The 12,379-nt window shown below is 36.6% G+C and overlaps 2 protein-coding genes across 3 annotated transcripts in view; one reads left to right on the top strand and one right to left on the bottom strand.

The window, feature by feature from the left end:
• The first annotated feature begins 711 nt into the window (after positions 1–711).
• On the top strand, positions 712–2,260 carry LOC141379105 (uncharacterized). The gene is made up of 3 exons (XM_087295815.1): positions 712–891; positions 1,166–1,261; positions 1,348–2,260. The coding sequence occupies exons 1-3, from the start codon at positions 754–756 to the stop codon at positions 1,834–1,836; spliced, it is 723 nt and encodes a 240-aa protein (XP_087151941.1). The 5' UTR covers positions 712–753; the 3' UTR covers positions 1,837–2,260.
• The window catches only part of rims3 (regulating synaptic membrane exocytosis 3), a 146,617-nt gene continuing 136,441 nt past the window's right edge, over positions 2,204–12,379 (bottom strand). Inside the window, exon 7 of one of the 2 annotated variants that reach the window (XM_087294703.1) lies at positions 2,204–10,414. In XM_087294703.1, the coding sequence (XP_087150829.1) occupies positions 10,202–10,414 (213 nt within the window). In that variant the 3' untranslated portion in view covers positions 2,204–10,201. The remainder of the gene's footprint in view (positions 10,415–12,379) is intronic. The other variant, NM_001100009.2, reaches the window with a different exon arrangement.

Genomic DNA, 12,379 nt, shown 5'->3' on the forward strand with positions numbered 1-12,379 from the left:
TAAATGAAGGACAGATTGCATTAAATACAGTTTGAAGTTAAAAGTATTTTGAATTTTTATCCTTTTAAAAATATAGGCAGTAAACAAGTATGTTAAATAGATTGATTAAGACTTTGCACGTTAAAACAACGTGTTAATTCATGACTATAAATGTTGATTCATATATTTAATCAGTTGATTTTCTTTATAGTTAGCTACAGAATATCATACTCTGCACTTTACAAAAGCAGCATTATTCTTGTTAAAACTTTGAGTTTCAGAAAGATGCTTTGTGTATAAATACTGAAACAGTGAACCAGGAATATGTAAAAACATGTATACAATTATAAAAAAAAACCTTAAACAAGATCTAAGCATGCATCACTTAATCATGCTTTATGAAACAACATTATAGTTATAAAACTGCTGGTTTATTTATTTAAAAATGATCATTAAATTTAAACATTTAGGTGCAACATAGGGTGTTCAATTAACTGCAGTTATGTTAGTTTCTTAAATAGTTTAAAATCAAGTTAAATGAAACATATTTGTTATACATATTCAAATTCTTTATTTATTTCATGATTGTGAGTGTTGTATTAATAGCGCTCAGGCAGAGGTCCAGGCATGCCCACTTACATATTAACACCTCTGTCAATTATGTAAATGAGACATTGATGAGGAATCTACTAAAGCAAAATGGCTTCATAAATAGACCAACAAACTACACGGCAGACTCTCATTCTCAGCTGAGCACATTTCAGACTGTCAGAGATGCAGCGAGAGCGCGCAGATGTGCTGCTGGTCAGAAGAAGAAAATACAAGAAATATTCCAAACAGAGGATGACTTACCTTGGTCTGATCGCTTATGCAATTCAAAACTCACCTGAGAAAAAGTTAATGTTTTGTGAGGTAAGTTCATATTCATTTACAGAAACTCTTGCAATAGGCTTGAATGATTTAATTTGAATCCGCACAATTGATGGTTTGCTTGGCAACATGTGAACTTTTAAGAGGGGTTAGGCCTATAGTACAAAGAGAAATAGCCTATTTTCATCTTGACGACAAATGGTATTTTATTTTTCGTATTTCTTAAAAAAAATCTGCAGTGAGGTAGGCGTAGGCTATAAAATGAAGCAATTATTTGCCAGCAAAGTTTTACTAACTTGTTTTTTTTTCTATTCAGATAATGAACGCGGTGGGGATATTCGTGAATGGGGATAAAAAAGGCATTGAGAATAATATTCGAGTCTGTTTATCATCTAACAGATGTTTTGTAAAGGTAATTATTCTAATTATTATTATTATTATTATTATTATTATTATTATTATTATTATTATAAGCCTAATGTTCCCGTTTTTTTACAGGTGCCTACAAATCCGAAGTGCCCGAATGCAAAACGCAATTTTTGGAAAATGGATTTTAAAGAAATCACCCCAAACATACTTCGACGACACTTTGGTGGTTTGCGTGATGTTTCCCCGGCCTTTTATGAAAACATGGCAAAACAAACTGCGAAAAATACGACGAAAAACAGCGCAACCTGTAAACGTCTGGAGACGCAAAAGAAGTTTTCCAGCTCGTTTTCCATCGAGTCACTTTTGAAGCGGGAAAGCAGCGTCACCGTGTGGCCACATTGTGCAAACAGGAATGCCGAAAATGAATCTCTGAGCTCAACAGAAGACCGCACGAGGAAGACATTTGACACTCAAAATGCATACTGTCAAACGTATTCACATTTTTCTTTTCCTGCTCACCATTTTGGCCAAATGAATTATGGATACAGCTCTTGCAGTGGACCTAGTAAAAGAATGTGCTACTTTTCCGAACTGGCTTACAGGCAAAACTGCACTTAATTTACTTATTGTTCGTCTATCATTTTTTCTGAATTACCACACCCTGAAAACTTTTCATTTGCCAAATAAATGTGCGATGTTGGTTATTTTTGAAATATTCATATTTGGTTTAGGAAACCTATAAGCTTTTGGCCAAGATATTAGCCTGTAATTGACAGATTTATGGCAGAGTAACAAAGAATCATTTAGTCAAAAGGTCATAGATATCAATGATTTAAAGAACGTTTGGATTATCCCACACCTTCTTGTGGAACTGAATTTTTCCACAGATCACTGATGTCAATAAAGAAAATGTATTTTTTAAGAGAGGTGATTGGTAAAACTCATTGTAAATGCTTCAATTCACACAAACACGCACACTGTAAGAGATGATTCAAATAAAATTTATTGACCTCCAGCTTCCAGCAGTCAATAGGCATGCAAATACAGGCTTCAGTCAAAATATTTTTTGTAAGTTTCCCCATCCTTTTCTTACAAAATGGCGTGCACTTTAAATAATCAGTTCTGCAGCGTACAAACCACAAAAATACCAGTTTTACATTATCAAATACTGCACATAGAAAACATTTACAAAGCACAAGTATAAAATTACAGCTTCCCCAGACAACTCTTTACCATTCTGTCATTCCCAAACAGCAGCAGACTGTCAGCTCAAACCATTTTCTAAAAGTTTCAGGGACTCCCCTACTTTGATCGAGCTCTCCAAAAAGGTAACTGGTGTGGGTTAAAATATAATGGATATGGCCAAGTAGCTACATTTCTAGTGAACGTTGAAAACCTCACTCTGCAAAGGTGAGCATGTCCAAACAGTGCATTGTGCTGTTCACAATGTCATGAATTATATGAATGGCTGATTTCTGGCAAAAACAAAAGAAATACTAATGGCTTTGCTACGTGGATGATAAAACAGACTATAAATGACTGTCTTTGCATTTGCAAAATAAATAAATAAATTGCCATTTACAGTCTTTTAAGTCTGACCTAAAAGTACAATAAATTCAAGGTTGGAATCATGTGAAATAAATATACATTTTTAATCCAATGTTTTAGTTAAGTGTGATCACAAATAAAAAAGCAACTTAAAGACACTGCATGACGGAGAGAATATACACAAACATGCTGCAGTAAATTACAATGCAGACTATTCAATGTTTACAAATTTGAATGAATTAAAATGATCAAGCAGGCATGCGCTGAATATTTTAATTTAAGCACAAATAAAAGCAATAGTTATCCTATGTTTTATGTCAGTTTTTCCAGCAAAACTAAATCAATTTTAATAGAAAATAAATTGAATGATTGTTCGATACTAATGTCCTTGTGCTCATGCAAGCAATATAATGAATGTATTGTAGCTAAAAATGACAATTCAATCTTAATTTATTCAAATCTCAGACCACCCAAGATGTAGGTGACTTTTTGTTTCTTTAGTAGAACATTAATATAGAGTTTTAGTTGAAACTGTGATAATAGAGGAATGATAAAAAGTGCAAGTCAATGGAATGATGCATTGAGATCTTATGAAGCTAAACTACTAGTCTAAACTATACATTACACAGACTTTAAAATATCATGAGGATCCACAGGTCTTAATTTTGCTATTTTTTTGGCTCTTAAGATATCAATATCCCAGCAGGCACAGAACGTCAACATGTCATCAGATTGACATTGCAATCCAACGTCTTGAGGACGATGCATTTTGTTTGGAAATGAAAATTCAGTTGACGCCACGACCTAACGTTAACTTCCAACTTCCAACCTAAAATCAACCTAACCAAATATCAACGTCATTTGAATTTGTTTGTTAAATGTCAAAAATAATGTTGTCCTTAGATGCTGATCTAATTGAAGTTTAATATTAAACTAATTTCGAGAGGAACTAGCCCACATATGCTAATCATGGTCCTCCAATCAAAGGATCCCAAGTCAGTATATAAATCCTCAGGTCCTCTCTACAACTATCTTAATCTGAAAGAAAGCCCCCCTTCCTCCTCATTCATTCATTCATTTTCTTGTTGGCTTAGTCCATTTATTAATCCAGGGTCGCCACAGCGGAATGAACCGGAATGAACCGCCAACTTATCCAGCAAGTTTTTAAGCAGCGGATGCCCTCTCTGGGAAACATCCACACACACATTCATATACTATGGACAATTTAGCCTACCCAATTCACCTGTAACGCATGTCTTTGGACTGTGGGGGAAACCAGAGAAACCCACGCGGAGGCAGGGAGAACATGCAAACTCCACACAGAAACACCAACTGAGCCTAGGTTCGAACCAGCGACCTTCTTGCTGTGAGGCAACAGCACTACCTACTGCGCCACTGCCTCGCCCCTCCTTCCTCCTCTTCTTCCACCTTTATCCAGAATGGGTGGCATGGGGGCCCAGTGATTAGCACTGTTGCCTCACAGCAAAAATACCCCTAGCTCCTGGTCCTTGCCAGGCCATCTGGTATTTCTGTGCGGAGTTTGCAAGTTCTCCCCGTGTCTGCGTGGGTTTCCTGCGGGCTTCCGATTTTCCTCCCACCGTCCAAATATGCTCTATATTATAGACAAAATAGCCTAAGTCTCTTTTCCTAAATGTTTCACTGTCAGGAAGTTCACCTAGCCTCAGTAGCGGGGGAGTTTTGAGATCAACCTGAGCTCAATCTCCCCTTGCCCTGCGAAAGAGAGGGAGTCCTGGGCTCGAGGATCCCCTGAGCTCAGGGCTCTCTCCTGGGACAGCATGCCAAACAAGCTAATAAATCATCAGCTAAGAGTGAACTCTTGAACCTATTAACATCTTATGATGTTGTGTGCCTGCTGGGATGATTCACATGTATTTTATGAACCACAGTCTTTACAACTGGATGGCCTGGGACTGAGAAAAGGAGCACATTTTTAGTTTTTGATGTACTATCCTTTTAAACACATTTAAGAAAAAGATTATTCTCTGTCATTTAGATGACACAAGACAAATAATACAACAAAATAGAAATACATACATTCAAGTTAGAGATACTTTAGTATCACTGATGATATTGAAGCAAAACTCTCCAGCCTTATAATATTCTTACAGGCAATAAAGCCACCGCCTTTCATCCAACAGAGCACTCTCTAAAATATATATATTTTTCTTTTTTACAAAAATAAGCTAAACATTGCCTCAATAATACTTATATTTGTTCATGAACGTGACAAAATCAGTATCAAGGGTTCGTAAAAAGACATGACAATGTTTTAAATGGCCCAGATACAGTAGTAAGGAAGATTACATTCCTATTTGAAATAAAGCAATCTCAACATTTATATACAGTTTAAAGGCAAAATATCATAAAAGCAATGCTCAAAGTCTCACGTTATTCTCAGTTTTACAATCTGCAGTCTGTTTTTGAATGCAAATAAAAAAGTAAGCATGAAGACCAAGGCTGATCACATCCAAGAGCTATGATTGTTGGCCCACACAGAAACTTTCTGTCAGGTCCATTCATAACACAATGATATTGATCTGCCTTCAGTGCGTTAAGATCATTCCCCAGTCAGGCTGGTGTCACCTACTCACACTAAACTATGCACGCCATAAAACTGCCAGGTCTTCATCATGTATTAACTAAAGAGCAGTGATCTCGCATTTAAAAGCATGAATACTTTGATTCAATACCAAGCATTTGAACAAACATGATGCCAGAGACTCCTCGGGTATCTTACATCACACTCAGTTACAACATCACACTCAAAGAGTTCTATTTACAGATCATCAACACCACAGAAGCATTTGATGGCTGTATCTGATCCGATCGTCTTCATTCCATGTTATAATATCAAATCGTATACAAGCCGCTAAAATTTGGAAGCAGAAAATTTAGTTTTTAATATTTTTTTGTTATTGTCAATGTTGCATTTGGTTTAGCTATGAATGCAACAAACTACATCCATTCACCACACCTGAAAAATAAAATGAAATAAAGCAGTAGAGTACAAATATTCATGCTTTTCATTTTCGCAAAAATTGCAAGACTGGTAAGATTTTGTAGCTACGCATAAAGGGACACGTTTAATTCCGAGTACGTAAAATCACATAGAAAAAATATCAATATTTAGTATGTCATAGTGTTTACCAAGGACAAACATTCAGCTGCAAATACAACTTGTTTTCAGTACATGAATACAGTTTCATCTTTAGTTAGAGTCCTTTTTTGTTCCTAATTCAGTGAAAAAGAGAAAGCCGCAATGCAGTCAGACTTGTGCAAATATAAATCAAGCAAGCAATGTACTGTATGTGAGGACTAGCACACTCATTTTATATGTATTTTATATAGGCAAAGCCTTTGAGATCAGAACACATCAACTATAGGCTGTAAAGTAAAATAGTCTATTCTCAATGTTACAATTAAAAAATATATGTTTGAATGCACAACATCTGTAGTTTCAGATGAAAATAAGAAAAGGCTGAAAATATGTGTTGCACATAGTATTCCCAGAATGAAAGCACCCACTGGTCAATCTACTTATCTGATCTAATTACACTGTAAAAAGGGATTATAGTTACTTATATAATAAAGCGAGGAAACCAATTGCCCTAAAAGCAGCAAGTTGACTTTACAATAATACTGTAAGTAAGCCCATTGTAACTTGGAACTGTAAAGTTAAATTGTTATAAATATGCTGATTGTGCTCAATTTTTTGAAGTCAACTAATCCCATTTTATAGTGTCGGACTAGTTGTGGATTATATTGAATTAAAAAGACACACTGGAGTCTGGAAAAGAAGATTTATTTTAGTTACTGTCATTTTCTAGATATGGAAAAGCTGGGGGGAATAAACAAATATAATAAATGTGTATTGGAAAAGTGATTAGTTCAATTGACATAATAATAAAAATTAAGTGAGCTTAACATTTCCAAGTCACAATGGGTTTACTTACATTATTTTTGTAAAGTCAACTTGTTTCTTTTAAGGCAATTGGTTTACTCACTTTAAGTAACTATTCACTTGTTACAGTGATGGTCCAACTTTTGCTGCTTGTTTACATATTTAGTCTGCATTACATTTGACTTGTGTTTAAGGATTTAGAGTGTGTTTATACTTGTAGCTCAGTTCCCTTGACCTATTTAATCCAGGCTAAAAAGAAAATTAATATTTGGTTCTGAGTAACTTAGCATTCACGCTGTTATTTTTTTATGGCAGAATTAACTTACCAAGCATCCAAAACAATGTTCCCAACGAGCAACATCGCAAAACCATCTAACGTTATTTTTTGACTATTGCCATCTAACAATAATCACATACAGAATAGTCAGTAAATAAACAGATTTATGTGTGACTTTATGTGTAGTCATTCATTCTTGCGTATTTGATTATTATTTTGATATATTGTTAAATTTCTATTATATTTTCACTGACAGTCTTATTTTGGCCTTCAATTCAATTAATCTTTTTTCTATAGCGTTTTTAAAAAGTAAATTGCGTCAAAGCAGCTTAACATAAAAATTAAAACTGTCACTTTAAAAAAAAGTTGCTGATTTAAATTTAGTGTAATCACATTGAATCACACTCAGTAAGAGAATAAGCTCCCTGCGGGAACAGACAGAAACCAAGACGGCAGAGTCTTACATTTCTGAGAAGTATTCTCATTATTTTGAACACATGGAAGAAAACAGTATAGTGTCAATGGACATTACTGAACTAATAAGACAAGCATACAAAAGTAGCACTGTATATACGGCATGTCAGGAAGTTCTTAGAAGGTAACATTGTTCTATTTAAAAAATGTAGTAAATTGAAGAAAAAAAAGTATATGAACGTGTAGGTTACACAGTGTGTCATTAAATGCAGAGCTCCTCTATTTAAAAAAAAAGAAAAATACCCTGCAAGTTCTAAAAGAGATCAAGACTCAGGCAGGTATAAGTAAAAGTAACTGAAAAATGACTCAAAAGTAACATGACGAATTACTTTCCATAAAAAGTAACTACGTAATGCAACTAGTTACTTTATTGAGGTGTAACTCAATATTGTAATGCATTACTTTCAAAAATAACTTTCCCCAACACTGATGCCAAGTATGAACACACCCTAACTCACAATAATCTGTTTCTCAAGCTTCAATGATACGTCTCTCTATATATGCAAAAAAAGTGTTTTAGAGTATTGTACATATTCCTAAATGCATTGAAATGTGTGTGTAAAGTGCATGTATGTAACAACTATTCAAAAACAGAAAGAAACTTATACAAGTAAAATGTTGAAAGTATGAAATGAGGCACACTTTCTTAAACACTGAGGAAATACTTTGTGCTATACATCTTGATCTGGGTTGCGATGACATTTGCAGATGGAAAAGACAGCTGTAGAGACAGCATATGCAAAACACGACAACAAAAATGCTTTAAACATTGATGCGAAAATGATAAATCAGATGAAATCATTTACTGATGGTCTCATAATCTGCTTTGAAAAGCAGAGCTGAAAGATCAGCCATGGAATCAAGCATTATTCAAAGTTTGTGCGCTTCTTTTCAAAGTTTAAATAGGTTGAATTATATAAACATCTTGGCAAATGATCAGTAGTGGTATCTCAATCTGTACTCATATGCAGTACGTGTTGCAGTTATTCTGTGGCTGACAAATCTGATATGATTTGACAAAATGAACTGTGATATATAGATATCGTCTTCCACTGGAATATTCAGAAGATCTAGATGCGAGTATAAATTCTTAGTTTCATTTTACCTACAGTGCTGCTTTCATTCCACATGTCTTCGTGACCCCAAATATCGACTAAAGAAGCCTATTAGAAGCACTCAGCTTCAGAGACAAAGCTAAAGAAGACTGCTGATTGGACAGGAAAAGTCACAATGGCAAAGTTTAAAGACAAAAACAAAGTGTTCAGGAGTTTGCAGAATACCTTTAGTTCTCCAGATCCCATTGAGAAAGCTACGCCATCACCAGTCCTCTTTTTTTGTGTGTGTGTGTCATGTGTGTGGTTTTTGTCCAGGTTGACCTCCTGAGTGTAGCAGGAAACGGGAAAGGCCTTTAACAGTTTGGATCCAAATGCTGGTAGAAAGAAACCCAAAACTACTTGAGGCGGATAAGTCTAATGTGAATCCAACTTGCCAGAAATCTTTGCTACTTTGCAACAAGAACAGTTTTCTTGCGTGCCAACGAACGGCGTTCGGCGTATCCCACATTGCAGCTATGTATGAGGGTTGCTGGTTTAACAGGACAGTTGGTTCTCCTTTCGGAGGTTTCCATACGTCTGCAGCTCGGTGCAGATTGCGTTTGTTCAGACAAAAAGTGAGATTAAAACATTAGCAAAATAAATAACCTACCATCTATAAGTCTACGTAATTGGAAAGGCAAGCTTAAAATAGCACTTTACATATTTTGCTCAACAAGGGTTGCGAGTTAACGTGCAGAATGCAGTCGATAAATACATGAACACAAATATCGATCTATATATTTATTTATTCAGCTCTCCAAAAGAAGAATTAAAGAATACGCTACTTTATGCGATAGGAATCGTGTGCATTTCTAATAAATAACCTGACATGTGGAGTAAAGCCCTGCCCTTTAAAAGTTGAATTGTGTATGTAGTCTACATGTGCGGTCACATTTACTGTTGCTCTGCGAAATTCCCTAGGCAAATCCCAATTCCGATGGGAATCTATGCGTTCACTCCAGTATTTTCACAACAAAAATTGCTTCGTTTGATTTCTGTGAGAGCTGTGCTTCCTATATCGCTACACTATTGGCATTGGAAATTGGACGCCCTTGAAATTTCGCCTACATTTTGCTAATGTGACCACCTTCATTTTTTTTAAACACAACTGTTTTTTGCATCTCATCTAAGTCATTGACTCTGCTACATTTCCATACTCTATAATATAACACTACAGATAATAACAATTGCTTTGGTTTTTAAAAAATAAAACTTTGATCGGGTTTGGCATAGAGAAATGATTGACCCCCTCGAGGGGTCTGGATCTGCTAGTCAAACGTGTTCAGCTTCTAGTGTGACATGATGCCAACACAAATGCTACATCGTCAGTAATGTATCTGAGCAGATTTATTAAATGCCCCATTTATTGACTGGCGGACAATGGATCGGTATGCAACTAGCCCTAACTAATTCAGGACGTCCCAACAACCGCATGTTGCTGGTTACAGCCATATCCATCTATGCTTGTGTGTATTAATTGATTCATAATCTGATTTTGTATCCAACTCTTAAAATCTGTATCCGTAAATTGGAGCATTTCGGCTCCGGGGCGAGTTGGCTGCATCTATCAGAGTGTGTATTCATGCTTTTGGGGTTGGTGGCGGGGTATATTGAACAAAGATACACACGTATAGATAGACGACACAGGCGTATCTTGATGGTATGTGTCTAGGTGCATGAAGGGCTGGTGGCACTCTCGAGGGAGGACTGGGACAGGCGGCGGGTCAGGGGGCCGATGCTGGGGTCTGCCAGAGAGGAGGTGGGGAAAAGCTTGTACCAACCCCCCACCATCGATGACAGATCCAGATCATCCAGGAGGATCTGAGCCATTCCCATGAAACACTTGCTGTCCATGCGGCCGTAATCACCCCACACGATCACCTGGGAAAGTTATACATGAAAGATCATTTTTAGCAAATTAATTGAGTGAGGATGTCAAAAGTGAAATCAAACATAACAATGAATCATTCAATTAATGTGTACATATTACAAAAGATTTACACTCACTGGCCACTTTATTGGGTACACCTGTCCAACTGCTTGTTAACGCAAATTTCTAATTAGCCAATCACATGGCAGCCACTCAGTGCATGTAGGCATGTAGACAGGGTCAAGACAATCTGCTGCAGTTCAAACCGAGCATCAGAATCGTGACGAAAGGTGACTCAAGTTACTTTGAACGTGGCATGCTTGCTGGTAACAGACAGGCTGCTCTGAGTATTTCAGAAGCTGCTGATTTATTGGGATTTTCACGCACAACCATCTCTAGGGTTTAAAGAGGTCTGAAAAAGAGAAAATATCCATTAAGTGGCAGTTCTGTGGGCGCAAATGCCTTTTTGATGCCAGAGGTCAGAGGAGAATGGCCAGATTGGTTCCAGCTGATAGAAAGGCAACAGTAAAGTAAATATCCACTCGTTACAACTGAGGCACGCAGAAGAGCATCTCTAAACACGTCCGAACTTGAGGAGGATGAGCTACAGCAGCAGAAGGTCACACCTGGTGCCACTCCTAGAAGCTAAGAACAGGAAACTGAGGCTATAGTTTGCACAGGCCCACCAAAACTGGACAAAAGAAGATTGGAAAAAGGTTGCCTGGTCAGATGAGTCTCCATTTCTGCTGCAGCATTCGGATGGTAGGGTCAGAATTTGGCATCAACAACATGAAAGCATGGATCCATCATGCCTTGTATCAACAGTTCAGGCTGCTGGTAGTGGTGTAATGATGTGGGGGATATATTCTTGGCCCACTTTGGCCCATTAATAGCATTTGAGCATCGTGTCAACACCACAGCCTACCCGAGTACTGTTGCTGACCATGTCCATTCATTTATGACCACAGTGAGTGTATCCATCCTCTAATGGCTACTTCCAGCAGCATAACAGGCCATGTCATCCCAGACTGTACTCAAATGGCCTCCACAGTCACCAGATCTCAATCCAATAGCGCACCTTTGGGATGTGGTGGAGATTCGCATCATGAATGTGCAACCAACAAATATGTAATATTTGGAACATTTCCTGTACCTTGTTGAATCTATGCTACAAAGGATTAAGGCAGTTCTGAAGGCAAAGGGGGTCCAACCCAGTACTAGTAAGGTGTACCTAACAAAGTGGCCGGTGAGTGTATATTATTATTTTAAACGTATTTAGATTAGAAAACCATATTTTTATTAAAGATTCCTGCTTCTTGAACATCAAATTGGCATATTAAAATAATTTCTGAAAGATCCTGTGACACTGAAGGAATAAACCAAGAGGAATAAAATTGAAATTATTTTAAACTGAACAAATTGAATTGTTAAAATTGTAATAAAATAAAATAAAGAACTTTTAAATAGATTGCTGGTATTTTTGTTCTTTAGACCAATAAATAAAGCATTGGTGAGCATAAAAATGTTTTCTAGAATAGTAAATCTTAATAAAACAAATATTAATTTTCCAGGCCCCAAACCTTTAAACAGTAATGCATGTCTTTAAAATAAATGTAAAATAAATGACTTTTATAAAAATATAAAAAATGTATGATGACACAAGCAATTGCATAATTATTTCAACAGTTCACACTTAGCTGATGATTGATAATAACACTTGTTTGGCATGCTGTCCCGGGAGAGAGCCCTGAGCTCAGAAGTTTCTCGAGCCCTGGGCTCTCTCAAGTTAGCAGGGCGAGAGGGGAGTTTGAGCACAGGTAGATCTTGATGAACTCCCTCGACTTAATTTTAACAGATCAGGGGATTATTAAAGAAAGATGTATGACTTACTAAGAGTTTGATATAATGTCAACTCAGAATGTTCAATTTACTTAGGTCATGTGTTTTTAGACTGTGGGAGGAAACTGGGGAACCCG

The sequence above is a fragment of the Danio rerio genome, chromosome 19 (genome assembly GCF_052040795.2).
Source record: "Danio rerio strain M-AB ecotype USA chromosome 19, GRCz13ab, whole genome shotgun sequence".
Taxonomy (NCBI): domain Eukaryota; kingdom Metazoa; phylum Chordata; class Actinopteri; order Cypriniformes; family Danionidae; genus Danio; species Danio rerio.

Bases quoted from the DNA above. Each gene is read 5' to 3' on its own strand.
- LOC141379105 (XM_087295815.1), top strand. From the start codon at position 754: ATGCAGCGAGAGCGCGCAGATGTGCTGCTGGTCAGAAGAAGAAAATAC. The intron at 892-1,165 runs GTAAGTTCATAT...TTTTCTATTCAG, and splicing joins AAAAGTTAATGTTTTGTGAG to ATAATGAACGCGGTGGGGAT. The intron at 1,262-1,347 runs GTAATTATTCTA...GTTTTTTTACAG, and splicing joins CTAACAGATGTTTTGTAAAG to GTGCCTACAAATCCGAAGTG.